Source organism: Ischnura elegans, chromosome 12 (assembly GCF_921293095.1).
Source record: "Ischnura elegans chromosome 12, ioIscEleg1.1, whole genome shotgun sequence".
Lineage (NCBI taxonomy): Eukaryota > Metazoa > Arthropoda > Insecta > Odonata > Coenagrionidae > Ischnura > Ischnura elegans.
The window spans coordinates 83,766,183-83,786,999 of record NC_060257.1 but is presented as its reverse complement, the minus strand read 5'-3'; the positions used below and the strand labels follow the sequence as shown (position 1 = coordinate 83,786,999).

At 38.0% G+C, this 20,817-nt stretch overlaps 1 protein-coding gene across 3 annotated transcripts in view; it reads right to left on the bottom strand.

The window, feature by feature from the left end:
- LOC124168966 overlaps positions 1–20,817 on the bottom strand; it is a 51,684-nt gene that overhangs the window by 21,765 nt on the left and 9,102 nt on the right. For all 3 annotated transcript variants that reach the window (XM_046547388.1, XM_046547387.1, XM_046547389.1), the window contains 7 exons: positions 14,675–14,966; positions 9,057–9,368; positions 8,572–8,805; positions 7,349–7,659; positions 3,639–3,797; positions 3,448–3,518; positions 1,973–2,153 (listed from right to left, as the gene is read on the bottom strand). In XM_046547388.1, coding sequence (XP_046403344.1) covers positions 1,973–2,153; positions 3,448–3,518; positions 3,639–3,797; positions 7,349–7,659; positions 8,572–8,805; positions 9,057–9,368; positions 14,675–14,966 — 1,560 coding nt within the window. The remainder of the gene's footprint in view (positions 1–1,972; positions 2,154–3,447; positions 3,519–3,638; positions 3,798–7,348; positions 7,660–8,571; positions 8,806–9,056; positions 9,369–14,674; positions 14,967–20,817) is intronic.

The window sequence follows — 20,817 nt, the reverse complement described above, 5'->3', positions numbered from 1 at the left end:
TGATTCTTGAACTGCATTCAAATGCATCCAGACAGGTGGCAAAAAATGAATGGCTAGGAGGTAGGATTAGCCAAACATAAGACACCCTTGAGGAAGATTTGGCTGTTTCTATCTATCTGCGCCTTTTCCATATTCTTAACAAGATGATATTAGGAAATATAAGATACAGAATGTTGGGAGCAATTTTTAGTGTGGCATCAGACCAAAAAATTGTTTTGCCGTAGCAATATGTCTTAACATCTGGGCTATGCAACAAAATCTCACGAGGATTTTCTGAAGGACACATTCCCTTATGCGAATATACATAATATGTTTTTATTAAAAAAATCATACGCTCTATTGAATGCTATGATTGAGGCTGCATAATTATTTCTCTGTTCATTGGGTAAGACTACATTTTAGCATACATTGAGCTCAGAATTTCAACAAAGGTGTGATGATGACCACCAATGATGTAAAAACAAATAAGGTACTCATTGGTTATCGCTGAACATTTTAAAAAGATACTTTAGATAAGAAATTTCAGTAAAAAATTATTAAGCATAATATTTGGTCTCCATGGGAATGGTACTGAAAGTAAATCATGCTTGTAGCCACATTGGACATTGAAGCATGAACCTTTTTGACTTGCAGAGAAAATCAAATTGCTGCAGGAGAAAGGACTACTACCAGAGAAACGAAATTGTAAGAATGGCCATGAGAAGAAGATGTACATCGGACGTCGAGGTCAACCACTCATACAACTTCCTTAATCCCAATGACCTGGAAGTGCACACCAAAAGCATGGAGAGAACGTGCGACTCGGCAAAGTGGCACGACAAGAAGCAGTATGGAACAGAGCTCGAGTTCTTGGACTCATGCCTCGCGGAGTTTATGGTGCGCTAGGGATGGAAGGGTGACAATCCATTACCCCTTTCACTGCTGTGAACCCACCTAGTACGTTCGCAAGGCAGACTGCTGTGAACGTACTTTTTCTTCCTCCCTGCCATACACTTTTGCAAAAGCACTTTGAAGGGACCCACTAATCCAGGACCCTTTCCTCGACGAGTTCACCCACAGGACCGTCTCATCGACCCTACTAGCGGGGGGCCTCCCTCCCGAAAAGTGACCACTCTGACTGCTATTTGAAAATCAATCAATCAATCCGATCATCAAAAAATGATTGTTTTCATCGCACTCCTGCCAATCAAGCTATCAAGTATGTCTTTGAACCGTGTTTCTGCGATGAAAAATAACGATTTTGTTAACTTTGCTAAAATGGCCATTTTCTGGTGGTCCGCAGCTACGTTTTTACCAAATTTAACAAAATCGTTATTTTTCATCGTAGAAACACGGTTCAAAGACGCACTTGATTGCTTGATTGGCAGGAGTGCGATGCAAACAATCATTTTTTATGATCGGATTGATTGGTTGATTTTCAAATTGCAGTCAGAGTAGTCACTTTTCGGGATGGAGGCCCCCTCGCTTGGAGGGTCGAGGAGAGGGGTAGGGTCGTTTGCGACGGTCCTGCGTGAGTGAGCTCATCGAGGATAGGGTCCCGGATTAGCGGACCCTTTGGAGGGTGTACCACGCCCATTATTGAAGTACCTGCTCCACAAGATGTGGTCACTAGTTATGAATCTTTGAGTTTGAATTTGATAAATGAATTAATTTCCCTCATTTTTGAATTGTTTGATGGAAAATGAATTGAAAAAAATGTTGGCGAAAACAGACAAGTACCTAAAATACAAATATAATTTACTAGGAAGGACTAATACAAACATATTATGTCAATCAGTACAATTAAAAAAAAATTGTTTCTTAACAGAGCCAAAAAGGATTTATAATATTCAATATTTCCATTAAATTTGTATCCTTCCCATTCATTCTTGCATGGATTGCTCACATCTATGTCAAAGAGACAAGGAGGATGTAAGTATTTAACACCTAAAAAAACAAGCAGGGGCTCATAGAAATCTTTCTTTCCACTCACAACTTTCGAAGTCCACTCAGCAAGTGGCTGAGAGAGATGTTCGGGAGCCAGCTGCTCATCAATTGTGGCAAGAGCATCTCGCAAGCGTAACAGAAAAATTGGCAGTTCTTCCGATAGTTGCTCCAGAGTTTGACATATGACTCTAAAACGACCTCCATTTCCAAGGTCACTAAAACTTTCCCTGAAAAAAAAAACATAAACATATAATCACATACGATTGAAGAGAGAAATCACTAAACACAGCCATCAACCTTTAAATCATAACTCACAATGGTCAAGATTGAAAAAAAAATATTACAGAGTGCAGGCTATAAAACAACAATACGGTGGTTTTCTTCATCAAAGAAAAGGCATTGATTGCGATTCGTTACCCACCATTAGTGTATTCATAATATACAAATTATTTGGTTGTAGAAATCCCAGTTTAAATGAATGTTAATGGTCAATTTTAACCTCATTTGAAAAAGGCCAGATTGGCACCCATGCGATTCCACTTTACGTGATGTCACAGGGACCCAGTTTCTATATGAGTAGATAGGAGTTTTACATCATCTGAGATTACCAATGCACGCATGAGGCACATAGCTCAGGGAAACATCTCTTAATAATCACCCATTAACATTGCCTAAGGTCGGAAAGTTTCCTTCGTTTGATAGGCTAATAATAATCCTTATTTAAGCCAAGCGCTACCTGCTAACAGGGTACTCTGCTACCTGGTAGCAGCCTGCATCGTATCAGTGCTCAAAGACTCGCTCCAAGGTTACCTCACACGGCGACAGTTGGATCCAGAAATACGTCGCACGGGCTTTTCCCAGCATTCCTACTTAGCCATCACATTTTTGCATGCAAAATTTTCACTTTTCGTTTAATTGCGAAAAATAGATATCGTCATTTAAAAATCTAAGACGGTGAAATGCGTACTCCAGGAGTAATAATCTTTCGATTTAGCCAATAAAAAAATAATAGGAAGCCACCCTATTATCCATAAGTCTTAAGTAATCTTTATTTCATCTAACCATTATCATTTCATGGTCAAAATGATAGCAGTAAACATATCGAAAGCCAATTACTGTAAGACTTAGTAATATAAAGCTCCAAAATCATTAATGCTCAATATTCTGGAAAACTAAAATCAAATGCATAAATGTAAAAATGTATATGCTTAAAAAAGCAACCACCACCACCATATCCTAAGGCTAATGTACGTTTTGCCACATTTCTTCAGCTAAAGAAGCAAATCACTGAGACTAGAAATCAACACCAAGGTCTTCGACCAAATGATTTAAAATATGTACATGAAAATTGAAAATGTACAATTTGTGGAATCCACATAATCAAAAGCAAGGAGTAAAGATGTATTAATATACATGTAGATAACCAAAATACATGAAAAACACAAGTCAAAGGAATGCTTCTTAAAGAAAATAAGCGAGTACAAAAACAACTAACTTTCACAAGGCACCAGATCCACTTACTTCTTTTGCATCAAATGGAAGAGGTAAAAGGCAATTCTTTGGTGGATGCAGTTGAGCATTCCTTCGTCGTCCTGAAAGATGACAATCATAGATATGCGCGATGAAAATAATTGAGTAAAACATGAGAATACGGTCAATAAATTGTGCTCGAAATTATGGCAATAATGCATAAATATATGAAAAGCAATTACCAATTGGACTTGAGAGTCATCATTTTCAGAAGCAGATGAAGGAGATGACTTCCTTTCTTCTTTTGATGCCCCTTTTGATTTCATGGCTACCAGGATCTCTTCTATGTCCTCCTTTAGGCACATTGTCAAAGTAGAAAGAACCTCAAGGGCTGACTCCATCTTCAAAGGATTTGATAAAAACCAAAAATAAAAAGTAGAAAAATTCATGATTTCAACAATAAAATTATTTTTATCAGTTGAACGGATTATTTTTTAAATTCAAATACATACTAAAAGGAAAACAAAGGAATATGTGACGTGACAGTATCAGATAAGCTGATCGTATACACATCAAAACATTCATCACAATAATTAGAGATACGTGAAAATCGCACTTTCAACAACAGTTTATCGCATTTTGTAGCGTCTATTTTTTATTTTCATTATGAGGTAGATGACGATAAAATGCAGTGAAACAAAGTTAAACGACAAAATACAGAATATTTTAAATAATTATGTTGCAGAACAATAAAAATTAAGGAATAAGACATATAGTGGCGGAGGTGTAGCTTTCCCGCGCCCACTTGTAGTTCGCAGCCACGTAGAGTCCCAGCCAACTAGCAGCTGGCCAGTCCCTCACATTCCCAATGGTCATTTGAAAAATATGACCAAGTGGTCTTACCGCTAAGACACAATATTTTCCAAAAACATAGCAGGCAGTACAATAAAATTACCCTGGAGTCAATGACCCAAAGTACAGTGATGCTCTAAGCCTTCGCTAAATTCAATCCAAAAACTTGTTTAGGATAATTGAAGATAGAGCTCATCCCAAAATAAGCCAAAGATCAGAGAATTTGACACTTTCTAAGAATATAGTTACAACTTTAATTGAGAGAGAAATATATCCATTATGGCAGCACATTAAAGAAAATGGACATAGCAGTAAGAATCAACGCCACGCCACTGTAATGAACTGTTTCCTTAATTCTATGTAAAGCTGTTCTATACTGTTTCCTTACTCAGGGTTCCCACTCTACCTGAATAATGAAATTCACGGCTTTTTCCAGGTTTTCACGGTTATTTTTCAGGTTTTCACGGTTTTTTTCAGGTTTTCACGGTCTCAATTTCGCTAAATTCACGGTGCGTTAATAAGCCAATAATAAGAAAATCACTGGCCGTATATCAACAGAAAATTAACGTACGCGACAAACGCCGTGAATGTTAACGCCGCGATGAAACGTGATATCTGTTATGACGTGATCTATCGTTTGCAAAATTCAGGGCCGACTAAAGGACCAGCCCAACCGCGCTTTGGTATGGACGCCGAATACCCTTCGGACCTTCCTCCGTCCGGACACCCGAGGTCCTTTTTTAATTCCTCGCCGAGAGATTGTATTTTGTGCACGTTGTTATTACTGCACAGTAACCGAATTTCCCCCACCCCAATCTGTCTTACTTAACGGAAAATTTTATTTAAATTGTTTATAGAACATAATAAATCGAAAAACAATTTCATACACCGTATTAGCACGAATCTAAGACGAACACGATTCTAAAACTACCCTCCTTTTTTGGAACTCCACTAGGGGAAATTTTTTTTTTCCTAATAACGATACGATTATAAAATGAATGCAGAAAAACGATCAATGCTTTATTTTTTTGCTAGGTTGCCTATGTCCCAGGAAACGCAGGATTTTTGCGAGTAATTAAGATATTCATAAAAGGTTTCAAACAATATTTTAGATAATAACAGGAATATGTAGTAGTACTTTATCAAGACACATAGGTCATATTGTTGATTCGACCCATATCTCTTTCAAAATTCTGAAGGAAAACGCCACCTCACTAAAAAAATGTTTGCTCTCCACTCGGCATTTACACTGCTATTATGGATTTCAGTCTGATGTAAAAATTCTAATCCATCAAACACCATTTCCAGTACACGTATTCACGAGAGCAATGTGCATGTTGTGCCTAAAACAACCGCATTCGCCGGCGCAGTGACTGGTTGTGAGATGGATCACGAAGGCCAAAAATAGTCTATTATGTACTTGAATTATTCCTGTCTAATGAATATATTTTTGGTAGCTCACTCTACCCCCACCCCTACCGTCATGTGCTAGCGGACAACCCAAGGCGCTCTGCAATATTCAGGCGCATCTAGCCCGGATTCTTTTCTTCATGTTCAATTATTTTCAGTCCATCTCTCTAAGTTCCCAATGGTTTCTTCGGAGGGGCCATGGTCCGAAGACGAATAAAATTAAACTAGTGAAAATGAAACCTGACTTTATTAAACCCACATGGAAAACACTCGGTGGTTCGAAGTCCAGCCACCCTGGAAAGTAGGGAACCACTCGTAGGAGGTGAAGTTCGGAACTAATGCTATCGCGTACGGGGGTACGCAGAGCATACTGCAGAGGGCGAAGCGTGACTATATGACTGCGCCATGAAATTTTTTACCCTAAAGATACCCACTCTTTTCTAATTAGCGTAGCGCCAGATGAGCAGATGAATTCGGATTGTTAGTAGGGAGAAACAAAAATCCTTAGAAGATATCCCGTCGTCAGTAACTCTGACAAGTGAGACTTAAAGTACAGCTCGTAAATTGATAACTGATAACAACCTGATATCATGTTTTCCGAACAGAATGCCGAATTAACTGCCGAGAAGCTCAGTTACGAGGATATCGCGTTTCGCCAAAAATCACTATCATATTTTTCCATCTATTTCCTCGCTTAAAATACGTCGTGTTTGGTCTCGTTTTTTTAAATTACGTGCAAATTAGTAACATTTCAATCTAATAAAAGCATAATAGCAATTGCTGAATATCATTGTTAGATACTTTTTGGGCTAATAGGTGACTCATGCAGCAGTTGACCTCCAGGAACTGGGAACTTTGAAGGAGTTAGGCTGAAAAAGGTCAGTGGGTGAGAAGAGGGAGGAGAGCGAAACACGTTTCTATTGTTCTCGTGTAACTCGATATTTTTTTCGAAGCTAAGGTCTTTGTAATACGATCCCTGCGCGAGCTGGGACCTTTTTTTTTATTTTGAAGAAGAGGAAAGCGTCAGAAGGGGGGAGGCGAATGCTGAATGGAGGGGGATAACGGACCTTGGGAAATGGTTCAAACGCAGGGAGTGTAGTGTCCACAGCGCATAGCAGGTTGTTAAGGCTAGCGGTCTTCCAATCACAGGATTGAAGGTGTTGAATAAACGTTCAAATTTTTCGACACAAAGGCCATCTAGATTTGGTTTCGAAAGTGGTCGCTGCAGCCAGTGGGAAGCCTAATTGGGTGGAAGGGGGACTAAGCAGTGACCTAGGGAGGGGAAACCAAGGCAGTCGAGGAAAGTAAACAAGCTGATGAGAAGTGGTGTCATATTTCAGGAGGGGGAGAGAAAAGGCCTGCGCTGGGGAAAGATGTTTTTTTCCTTCAGGCAACATTCGTTCCCACGCTTTTCTGACTCATGCGACGATGCTCGCCACAATGAATAGAAGTACGCTCACTACGAACGAAGTTGAAAATTTCTGGGTAGGTATTATTACCAAGATTGAGAGATTTCTAAGGTTTTAGGACGAAATTCACGGCTTTTTCCAGGTTTTTTTCACGGTAGACGAAATTCACGGCTAATTCACGGTTTTAAGGTTTTCACGGTTGAGTGGGAACCCTGTTACTGTCGTTAAAAATACTTACACAAAAATAAACTAGAGGAGAAAGGAAATAGTAGTGGTCTCACCTCCGGCACCAAATGAGAAGCCAGCCTGTCCCGCAGCGTCGACCCATCGCCGTGAGGCAGCTGGTGATGGTGATCGTGTCCATTACGCCGTTGGTTGTCATTCAAGGGGGGGGAATGGCGAGCTCCCGCGACAACGGGGGATATAGCTGGAGGAATGGATCTAAGAACAGCAGACAGCACAGCATCCAGCTGAGATGCCAAAGGAGCTAAGCGTGACGCAGCAAACTGAGCTACTTCCCGAACTTCCCTCTTTCCCAGGTGACACTGATTTTTTGCATAAACTTGACAAAGCTCCAGTGCCAGTACCATTGCTATTAAATAGAAAAAAAAATAAGCATGAAATGTTTAAAATTAGTGTTCAAACAGATGTAACAGCTTTTTGTTTCCTAACAAGAACCAAGGACCTACAACATCATACCAGCCGATATGATGATAACTATTGAAATGCAATTGTAAAGTGTCTGTAAATGTATTGTGAATATTACGCTTAACTTCATATCTGTTGTACATTCTGCAATGTCATTCGTTTTAAAGTCACAACAGCTTTGATTTTTTTTACACACAAAATTCCTTCAATTTTTTTCTTTAGGTACCTAATGAGTATTATTGGTTTCATGTTTTTTTTTTTTTCTTTTCAGCATTTAAGAATTTTGAAGTTTGCCTCATTACAGGCTACCTTACTTTCCTGAATGGATATAATTACCTGTACGTACATATGTATGGGAGAAATATATATTATTATTATATTCAAGATGTTCCTCGATGAGGTGTATGTCTCGAAAATATCCCACGTTTGGTACACACAGTAAAATACATAATAAAGAAAAAAACTAACCGGACTAAATTTTCTGTGGAACCTTCCCCCTTCCTCAGAGTTAGGAAAAGGACTAAAACTAGAGTCCTTTTCCTAACTCTGAGGAAGGTGGAAGGTTCCACAGAAAATTTAGTCTTGTGAGTTTTTTTCTTTAATATGTATTTTATGGTGTGTACCCAACCTGGGACATTTCCGTGATATTTTATTGTATTATATCCTTGACTATACAACACAGATGAAAAACTGCCTACAACACTTCACAATTAAAAATTCCAGCAAAGTTTCAGCGGTGAGAAATCCCAACAAAAAAAATACAAGTTGCGCCTCCGACAGTGCTATATGGAACCTTACTCTGTTTGCTATGATAAGTTTTGAGAAACTTTTCAATTTAAATGGTCAAAATTCTCACCGAGTGAGGCCTCTCTTGCTGCCTGCTTCAGAGCAGAGCACAGCCTGCTGGGAGTGGGATGAGGGAGACCTTTGTCTCGACGTCTATGTGCCACCGTTCCATCGGCCCTTCTTCCAATGTCATCCTCTTCCTCATCTTCCTCTGAACTAACCATTCCAAAATAATCCCCCATTGTTAGGTGTTCCTCCATCTTAGACAGACATCCATGAATCCCAGCAGTCAGAGTCACTATATCTGGTCATTTGCAACACGAGAAAGAAATAGAAGTACACATAATAACAGATACACCAAATAATAAGTAAGTAACTTTGACATGAATTTTTTTAAAGCCATTAATAACTTCTCAGCTGAGGAATTTTTTTTTTTGCTTTTCTGTCAGCACTAGCAGAGCATATCCTATGATTGCCAAGGAATTCGGACCAGTATTTTCATTTTATTTTACAATTCAAAATATTTACATTTTTTTACACAGGGAAAAAACTCACCTTGCCTTAAAGCATTATTCCTTAAGTATGATGTACACATATTCCTGAATGCAACAGTGTCCACTGCAAGAGGACTCGGAGGAGAAAGGAGCTTGAGGCATTGCTCGGCAGTATCTGGAGAAAGGGATGGCGGAAGGCTCTCGGAATAAGCGTAATGCAACAGAGCCCCGAGAACATCTTCAGGAAGGATAGGGAGCTTCACTTTCGAGCTGTCCTCTCTTTGCTTCACTTTCGTTGGGGGAAAGCTATTTTCAGACGAATATCTCTTCTGAGACGAGAAGCTTTCTTTCCACCCCTTGTCCTTCTCATGACCTAAAATGATGGAAGAAAATTATCAATAATAAATATAATAATAATATTCTTTATTCTGTTAAAGAGTCAATAGAAAAACAAAATACAAACGTACATAGGCGGATTAAGGGAGGAGCACGTGCCCCCCCGAGATGCTTTAAAATAGACAAGATTTTTAATACGCTTATCATTACATTCAGGGGAGGATCCAGGATTCCTTTCTGGGGGGCGGGGCACAAGAAAGGCGTATACAAGATTTTGTTCTGGGGGGGCACAAGGATACCTCATAATACAAAACAAACACAATAATAATGGGACCGTATTAAAAATCTTGCATATTTTTTTAAAGGGTCTGGGGGAGCACATGCCCCTCCCCCCCCCTAGATCTGCCTATGATTACGTTCGTTTTATATTGTGTATTCCTGAGCCTCATCATTTAATTTAATACTAATAACTTTAATAACAAAATAAAAATATATTTTCTACCATAATTGTTGTATTTTGTTTTTAATCTCAAAAATTAGAAGAACTGTCAGAACCTAGTGCCCCCCCCCCCCCGCCAGAAAAAATCCTGGATCCGCCCCAGAGCAAACGTATAGCAAAAAATAAAATACACATAGTATTTCTTTTAAATGAATGAGAAATTAGTTCCCACTGTAATTAAAGCTATCTCCTACATTGCCTGTTTATTAAAGTTTTCTCCTAAAATGCATGTTTGAGTTCAAGCCTTGACAAGTTTCTTAAACTTACTACATAATTATAATAACCTCTTCTAATTCCTGGGGTAGGTGATCTTAAAACTTTGCACAAGCAAAGTGTAGGCCATTTTTAGTGGGACTTCAATTAAACTCAAACAAGTAGCAAGAGAGTGGAGGGAACTATTCAGTGGGAACACATCTGGATTTTCTTTCAAAAAAGGATGAGCACTGGAAAATATAAATACATACAAGAGAGTGTTAATATGTATATATTTTATATGATCTAAAATAGAGTTTAACACATTCTCTCATAGAAAATCCAGCAATTGCTTTGATAGCCTGTTTTTGCGAACTGAGGAAGCTCTTACAGCCGGAAAAAGACTATTTAATGCATATAATTCATTCCAAAAATCTGAACATTATAAACTCTTTTAAGGCCTGAGCAAACTAATTTTCCGATGTCTACCTGCTTCTGTAATTTTTCTAAGGATTATGCAAGCTACACCATTCTGCCCAATCATTTGCCACCAGACATTTACATACACACTAAGCTTTCTGCACAGGAGAATGCAGGTTAGAGGGAATTTTTTTTTAATTTTTATTTATTTCCATCGCCCCGAAAACAGCTCACAAGGCCTTTTACATCGGAGGGTATAACATGAAACAACAACTACCACACACAACCATGCCCTGGATAGGGGCAACCTACCCAGGCGGGACTCGAACCCGCGACCTTTGGTTTGGCAGGCGAGGACTTTACCCCGCCGCCACCGAGGCCGGCGAATCCCATAATTCAATGAGTTGATCAGTGCGGGGAGGTCTGGTCAATTTCATGAGGAGGTGCCGCAAGAAACAGCGTAAAATTGCCATAAAACAGATTTAATACAGATAAAACACATTTCTACACTAAAATATGGCAAAATATTACACAATAATACAGTAAAACCTCTATGCAGTGAACCTCTTTACATCATAAACCTCCATACTTCATACCACCCCTACGGTCCCGTCAGATTTACATGTACCTAAATTTATAGGGAAACCTCTTTGTAGTGAACCTCTTTATCTCATAAAACCTCCACTTATCATACCAACGAGACACCCCCAAGACTGCCCAACTACCTCTGCAAATCATACTGAGACAACTAGAGACCACTAATGCAGCTGCGATTACGTACATGGAATGACATTTTCAGCGATAAATGTTTCTCCTGTATTGTTTTTTTCTTATACACCTTTATTATGTTGTAATTTTCACATTAATCATTAGTTGTGGCCATTTTGTTCAATATGAGAGCATACCTAACAGTAAATAAGAAAAAAGGTACTCAAATATCATAATCATTTTAAGTGACTGTTGAATTAAGAGAGATCACATCATTTTCTCTCGAATCCTGGCAAAAATCATGTGATAGCGCTTGCTTTCTATAAGTATTAAATAATAAATACATGTTCACTAATGCATGCATGTTTGTCTAAACACATAAATATAATGGTTTAAAAGACAGTGGTGCCTTCATTTCCGAAGGATATGAAAAAATGGTGCCTATCACTGAAACCTCTATACATCAATTTGCCCAAATTTTGGTCCCCTTAATTACAATGTAAAGAGGTTTTACTGTATGTATGTCATGATTGAGCAAATGCCAGGGCGCATGAGCCCCTCAATTCATTATCACCTGAAAACTAAATAAAGCAGCATACAAACTGGGTAAATAAAAATAATTGAGTGAATATTTTTTGTTTAAAAATCCAATTCAATAAAGCACAAACAAACATATTTACATATAATATGTGCATTTTGAAAAACCTCACTTGAAATTTGGAGGGGTAAGAGGGTTGAGACAAAGCTCCCATCATCTTAGATGTGAGGTGTCGAAAAATTGCCAAAATCGCATCATCATCAGTTACACCACACTCCACTTACCTGCGTGTGCTTGCTATTCCACCACCAGAAAATACAGGGTGGAGGAAAATTGTGCCAACAAATTTTAAACCTGGATAGCTGATGCCAGTAGGAACCAAAATTACTTGTGATGTTTCGGTCGAAGCGCACCAGTTTGTAACAACATAAACTTTGAGCCAAGCGCTCCGATTGGCAGAGAGTTTGCCCTGTTGCCGGTTGCCTTGGATACGTCGCAATCCCCAGCAGGCAAAGCATTTCAATTCAAGAATTGTTCAGTGCATCCGGCAACAAGGCAAACTCATGGCCAATCAAGGTGCTTGGCTCAAAGTTTCTATAGTTTAAAAATCGTGCGTTTTCGACCGAAACATCATTGGTAATTTTGGTCCCATAGGAATCCCTATGGAATCGGCTATTGTGGGCCCTGGTCGCTTTCACCCTATCCCTAACCTGGAGGCATCATTGGGCTCCTTATCACGGCGGCGCCTCCATCCTTTTTCTTTCCCTTTCCACTCCCCTCCCCAGGTGCGAGGGCATATTAGTTGAAGTACGTACCTGAATGTGCTGGTTATTCTACCACCAGAAAATACAGGGTGGAGGAAAATTGTGCCAACAAATTTTAAACCTGGATAGCTGAAGCCAGTGGTCATCACGAGACTCCAGGGCGGGCTCACGTGGTTACAATCCTGGGGTCAGATTTTAAGCTTTCGCTTTTTACTCCTGCAGCACGGAAGGGGGAGGACAAGGAAGGAGAGAGGAAGAAGGCACCACCACGATAGGAGCCTGATGATGAGTGGATAGGAGTGGAAGGGATGAGGAATCCCGCACCATCACAGAGGCAGGCAGGTCCTACTGCTAACGAAACCATAACTTACTGTTTCTACAGATTAGAAAAATTCCCTATGAGGAAGGAAATTTCTACGATTTTCTGTCGATAATAGCTGATGCCAGTAAGAACCAAAATTACGGATAATATTTAGGTCGAAAACGCACCATTTTTAAACCACAGATACTTCACTACAGAAGAGCTCTAACTGGCCGTGAGTTTGCCCTGATGCTGGATAGTAGTTAACAGCAGTCCGCAACCAGTTGTAAACGGTATAGGTGACTAATCTTAACTATCCTTTGAATGCGGCAATCAAATTTTCCAAGACCCTTAAAGGTTCAGATTCAGGATGCCCATGTGTCCTTACTTGAAGAGTTAGTGTTTTGACAATTATTTCAAAACTAGTTCACCCTTAAACGTAATACACGAATCACTGATTAATTTTTACGAATTCAACTCATAGGTGCCCAAAAAATTGATTTCAATTTCCATTCAGACTTAAAATCTCTCTGATGAGGAAAATTTGTCGTTTAATATCTTCCTAAGTTGAACAGATACAAATATGTTACAAACGGCATAGGTGACTACTTTTAACTATCCCTCAAATTCCAAAACCAAGGTTAGTTACAATAACTATGCGAAGAATTTTACAAATCCCAGCTGCAGTGAAAATATATCAACATTGTTACGTACATGATACCCCTCATTCACGAGATGCCTCCAAATCAGTAATATGAAAAATAGATCTTCGGCTGGCAAAGCATTTGAAGTCATGAGCTGTCCTGAGTACATATTCGGCAAAAGGGAATACTCTCGGCCAATGGGAGCATTCGGCTCAAAGTTTCAGTAGTTTAAAAGTACATAGTGTGTTTTCGACCTAAACATCTTGAGTAGTATAAGTGGTTGAACAACCTACGGCCGTTAAACAGTTGAAAGAAAATTAATTCCCCAAGGCCGTACTCTTTGGTGGGCAGAGTGGGGGGTGAGAAGTTACAATGCCAACAAGGGGAGTAATACACGGAAACAAGATAAAACACTAAGAGATTAAACAAACGCACAGCTCACTCACGCACCTCGCGGATTTGCTCAAAGGAAAAAATGTCCGCGTAGGACACACGCACACAGGTTTGTGAAGCTCTCGCTTACGACAGTGACCCACTCACGCACAAGAATAGACAAAATTAACAAATTTAAGAAAAACACACTCTCACTCATACACCTTGCGGATTTGCTCCAAGGAACAAATGCCCGCACAGGACACACCCACACAGGTTAGTGAAGCTCTCGTTTACGACAGTGACCCACTCACACATTATTATTAGGGGAGTTAATTTTCTTTCAATCATGAGTAAGTTTGGATCTCACTGGCACCAGCTATACAGCATTAAAACTTCCTCACAGAATTTTTCTCCACCTTGCATATACCGAGCAGGTGGTAAAGAGAACACCATCTTCCAGAACATGCTGATCGATCGGCCACATATTCTCATAGGGTTAATGTACATTCAACTCTCTATTATCCATGCTAATGAACGCAAGGTGAGACCCGAGCAATCCAAAAATGCAGATAACCAATAAAATTATAAGTGTGGACAGAAATGGACGTGCTACATCTTAATGAGGAAAATACTAAAGTTATGTAAATTTACAAACGTATTCTATTGATATACATCAAACTTTTTTAAAGTTTCACTATTGTAGCCTTCAGAATATTCTTCAAAATTGTACCTGTAGAGAGAAAAAATATCCCAGATAATCCATAAACAAGATAATTGGGAGCTGGATAACCAAGAGTTGACCGTAGATGAAGGCAGGAATTGTGTGAGCCAGACTTTGGCCATGAAGTTGAAGGAAGCTCTGCTAAGGAGCTTGACTCAAGTTAGCATAACAGGTTGCTTACCAGAAGACAACACTGAGTTCTGAATTTTTGGACATTTCCGCTCCGTATGATGACTATTCTGTGAGCTGGAGCAAGTCTTTGTTTTCCTGGCTTGTGATCCAACTTCTCTGTTACTAGGGCATTTGCAAGTGTTGGACACAGTTTCCTTCAGGCTGTTGACAGAAGAACATTCAGAAGATTCACATTTCCTTTCACAGTTATTCAATGGACTCCTCAACCCATCTTCCTCAGCTGCAGCAGCCCAATCAATGTTTGGAAAACTTAGACCAAGAATAGTGGAATGGACTTCAAACTAACATGCAAAAAAAGTAAAAATATGACAAATTTGCATTAAAATCCATTTAAGACGTCCCAAAAATCTATTATTAAAATTAACATAAGTCCACCATAAACATTCTCTCCAAAATAATTATTTAGGACACTTAAAGAGAAAAACGCTGATGTTTCCAATTCTCACCACGCAGAAAACAAAAGGTATTACATATTGATGGCTAAGTTGTAACAACATGTATCTCAAAATTTGGCTGGTCTGAGTTAATACTGCTAATATGTACTGTTAATACAAGCAAATTCAAGCAAAAAAACAACTCTTTGTTTGCAAATGCATGCTTCTTTTTCAGATTTATGTATTTTTTGGTTTTAAATTTCAATTAAAATTATATAAATTAAAAATGTTTTTTTTTGCTCTCCCGAAAAGTTGCTATTTTTGAGATAGGTGTTGTTAGAACTTAGCCATCGATATATTTACGTAAACATGAGGTGGTGACACTAAGAGCATTGCTTTATGAAATATTATATTGCTGGGCCAAAATTAGAGTGAGAAAAACCGGTCATGTGAAACATAATCAATCATTCAAATTTTCAAACAAAAGCACAACCTTCAATGAAACTACTTTCAGTACTGGTACCATCAGAAAAACATTAAGGCAACACTAACTGCACCGAGAATTGAAAAATACCTAAGTTTTCATTTCTGTCAAAAGTAAGCCAATGGACTAGGTCTGTAAATGCAGCAGATAAACTTAATTCATTTCGTCCACCCTTGGACCATAAAACAGGCAGCAAAATAATTTTTTATAACTTTATTATGATACAAACAAAAACAAACCATAAATGGGTATCACACCAAAATTTAGAGGGTATAATTTCCATTATTTTCAGTATGAATCCTGAATACAATGACGGTCTTTCTTCGGAGAAAGGCTCCGATAACACAATCTGTTTGAATATCCATGAACGCTGACAATTTGTAGAAAAACAAAGAATCTTTCTGGTTGCTAGTTTATGACTCAAACATTGTCTGAAATGTTTATATTCATAAAGGATACATAAAGAAAAACTGGTCGCTTACATCAGTGGTTCCAAAACTTTTTTTTCCTACAGTACCCTTCTATAAGTCTACAGCTAATACTGTACCCCCAAAAACGTAATGTGCACATTTTATCACATAATTTCACAACAGGTAGGTGACACTTTTAGTTATAAATAATCGTATAAATATCTCATATAATATGTATACATATTTCCTGGTTAAGAGATACATAATTCCTGTAATCCGCCAGTACCAATTTTTTTCAGCGCACCCCCGACTAGTTCGTCGTGTACCCCTAAGGGGTACACATTCCACCGGTTGATAACTGTTGATTTACATAAAGAAATGAAATTAAAAGGCTTCTCCAAAAATATGGTGACGAGACCAGGGGCACAGCTAGAAATTAAGGCTGGGGGGGTTTAGGTGCAACTAATACCGGGGTGTGTGGTGGTATAGAATACCCACCAGGATAAGCGGTAGGTGCGAGATTAATAAATTGCGGAATTTTAAGATAAACTGTTTAAAATGGTGAGTTTTACGGCTTTCTGAGGGATGTTTTATTTATCCTTACACTATTATATTAGTAATATCAGTCCAATTGAGTAAAATGGATTTAACTTCAAAATTTCTCTGAGCTCAGGGGGGGGGGACGCATAGCATTGTCTTTTAAAAAAGTGGTTCTTAACCTTTGGCCTCCTCTACCTCTAGAAAGACAAGAGGTGTTCTCTGATTTTTTACATTTTATAACAGATCAGTAAGCATTCACTATCGATGACTCTGAATTCCAAAAGACAACCTTTTTATGGGTGGCACTCTATCTTTCTAGGGGATCAAACTCTGCACCCCCAGGGGGGGCACTCCTTCAGTTTGCATTATGAAGCCCAATCCTCAGGAATCAGAAGAATTCCTGCTGGTGTTATGGGGCCATTCTCTCAAACACAAAATTGCAGATAGAAGGGAAAGATAGGAGGAAAATGATTTTCCATTTTTCACTCATTCTTTCATAATTTTCTAATTAAAAAAATTCGAGATTTTCTGCCCCCTTTCCAATAGAATGTGACATCATTACATTTAAGTCTCATTTAATCATTCTGATAGAACCACTCATTGTCATAAATAATTCCTCCCAAGATTGCAAAAAAAACACGTGACTCCAAAATATTAGCCAGAGGAGTAACAGAGAAGCTGTGAGCCTCTCATCATAAGTTTCTGAAGCCACCAACTTTATCAGCGAAAGGATTAAGGCTGTCAATTTTTCCACCATGAATAGCTTGAGAAGTCAGTGCTGGATCAAGAAATGGAAAATTACAAGTCTCCTTATTTTTTCAACTCTACCACGATCGACAATAAAGATGAATGAGCCTTTTTGTACTTTGAGGTGAAACACTAAATTCTGCCACACATCTTGGAGACAATTTGATATGAAATTCGTTGGATGGAATTGTGCACCAAGCAACTGATTAAATACAAACCCAGATGTGAAGAAGCAAGAATAAATCAAGGAGTGAGACAAGGGTATGCACCAACCCTAAAAAAAAAACAGGACAACTTCACCTATCCTTCCAGCAATCATGCTTTTTCTCATGGATTCCACCATCATCATATGCTATTTTAGGAGGAAAACACTTTTCTCACCATTATACAGGGAAAAAGATAGTACGTACAGTATCCACCAGCATACAAATCAATAATGACCATTCCCCACTGGCAAGCAATCTTACCACTATGGGGCATAATGATCAAATTGATCAACCAAGTGCTGAAAAACTAAGTCTGCTATATACCTGCTGAAAATGGGACCTCATTAGCCACATCATAAGTAACATGTCTTGATGTGGACATTAGTCAAAGCAAGTGGATGGGAAGGACGCCATTCAACTAACTATGTAAGACTATTTAAGCAGGAGATTGAAGACAAGAAATAAGTAAATCGAAAAGACAAGCTGATAGGAAAACGACATCAAAACAACCTCAGGATTGTTCGACCCAAGACGATGATCATTTTATAATGAAGCATAACTAAGACTCCATTCATTCCCTATCACTGAGTCACCAATTACACCCTTGGTCATCATTACCAGCCTTTTTTCATTCCCATTGGACCCCTTCCTCTCCAAAAAATGTTCTCTCTTCTTCATAGAGTAAATAGCTATGTATAATTAATGTACATATTAAGTATCTTTCGAGGAAAAATCATATTATTCCATGGTTTATTAGAAAAATCTCATTGCAAGGATATTTAAAGCTTGGGAATATAGTACAGTAGATTCCGTTTAATGGGTCCACCGGTTACTTGGGGCAGACCTTGAAGAACAGAACCCAATAGAGGAATATCCCAGAGTATTCTCCGCTTCATTGGGACAGCAAGCAGCTTTATTAGGCCATGAGTCGGCAACATAGACTCTATACTCGCGGCAAAATTAAATTTTTTTGTTTTCAGAATACTATTTTTATATATTCCTGGTTTGATTTGCTCTTATTTTTCACAAATGTTCCTATTCTTGTCCTATTTTGAAAGCTCTTGTTGTTAAACTATCCGCAAGAAGATAGGACTTCTCTTTAATAGGACTTAGTAAAAGACATTCATTCAGCATCGCCAGAGGCTGTGAAAAATATTTTTAACCAAATTGCTATAATTCTTAAAAATGATAACAAATTAACTAAACTTGCTGATTTATTAATCAAATTAATAGTTCAATAAACTTATGTTGCATTGTAAACATTCTTTAGTTTTCTTTCTATCATTTCAACATTTGTTTATGGCCATATACAGGACAGTTCGCCTAATTAGGGCAAAGTGCACAAGTCCCGATATGTCCCAATTAACCGGAATCTACTGTATTATTAATACTATACATGATAAGGATTGGGCATGTTGCGATGAAGTAATAAAATGATTGACAGTAAAAATATTTTTAGCAATCTTAGTCACAAGCATCACCATTCCTTACATCATGTGAGATAAGCCTGTGCACCAAACCACTTGGCAAAAATACTCCTCAATAAATATGTACACTGCAAAGAATCATTTTGAATATGATCATAAGAAAATGTTTCTCTCAAAAACTAAGTAAGGGAAATAAGAGATAGCATTATACTTTCCATATTTCCTTTCTAATTTCCAGATATAACTGCCTCATTCAAATTTTTGGTGTTAAATATTAATCTTTCTATGCCTACCCACAAGAAAAATGTAGTATTTAGAGACTCCATAGCTTCATGTAAAAAATTATCTTTTCATAAGGATTAGTTAATACCATGGGCTAAGATGGATAAATAACAAGGGTAAGAACACCGATTGGACAAATTAGGTTTGAAAATATGGCTAGTAGAAATAGTAAACACAATGGAGGTGTGAGGGTAACAAAATTTCTGAGGCCCAAATCTACACCTGTTGCTATTTGATTGGTTTAAGGGAAGTAGCATACCAAGAAACTTACCCTCCACTTCTCCACTAGTTCTATCCTTGCCCCCTCACTCAGGAAAGATATTGGGAACCTATAATAGGTATTAGACCCTAATGTCATCCCCTATGATGAGTAACTGAAACTCTCAGTATAAATAAAATCATTCCCAACGTAACAATTTTAAGGGCTGAGGCTAAACTTATCCATATTATCCTCTCTGCTACAAATGAAATTTCATGCTCATGAAATCTAAGGGTGAAATGCACTTTAACTGTACCTCACCTTACAAATTCCTATTGTAACATTAGATTCCAACAGTCCACCTTACCTGCTATGAACCATAATTTTGGATAAGCACCATGATTAAATAAAAACAATTTTAAAGCAATTGCAAATGAGGATAAATATACTTTTAAAAATAGAAGTAATTTTGGAAAAAGCATCTTCAAGACTAAGGCAATGGTTTAGATGGTGAAATACTAAGATCTAAATCATACACAAATACAGGAAACGGAAATGCAGGTCAAAGGGTTTTTCTTTATTTCAACACAAAGATTACAGTAAGCTTTGATTCATGCTTTTTACAAATCAAAAGCTTAAAAATATAAAAATCATAATAAAAAATAAACAGTATGCCAAAACAATTCAAAAGGACCACATAAAAATAAAATAAAGATGAGTTACAAAAAAAATAAAAAAATATTATTCCTCAGAATCAAAACTGATATTTTGCTTTTCCTCCAACTTCAAATATGAATGAACTGTGTACTTCAAATTCTTGAACCATAGGCACACAGGTATTGGAGAAAAGCCTAACAGAGTACCTCATTTCTACAATAACTTCTCTGAAATATACTATGTAGCAGAGGTTGCAAGCTTAGCAATGCTAAAAAAGATATGATTTAAAAAAAATATATCTGTTGACATACTTTATGAGAATAACTCCCACAAAATACCAAAAAGTCATTCATATATTTTTCCCAGGTAAGCATATTATTTGGTGAAGAATGCCAATCATCACGAAATGTGGTAATAACACCCCAACAGTGGTAACTACAAGGCGAGATGTTGTGGAAAAAATTGTGATTACATGAAATAATGAAAAGGTTATTCCAAACATCCACTTTTTGTTAACTTTTCTAGTACAACTAGCTTCAGCCTCATGGTGTCATCTTCAGGTCTTTACAAAAGCTATTACAGTACACTGCCGATTATCCTAATGGTCTAATGATGGGGAGAGACGGCACGAATAATCAGAAAACACGGATAACCCAAACTTTCACTTAAATGTCTTGCAATGTTCTTAATTTACGTAAAACAAACAATATATTAATATTTATGCAGGTATTCTGTAGAGTGCTTCCCGGACTCATTGAGAGCTTTTCTTGCCAGTTCGCGATATTTTTAGTGGCGATAACAAGGTT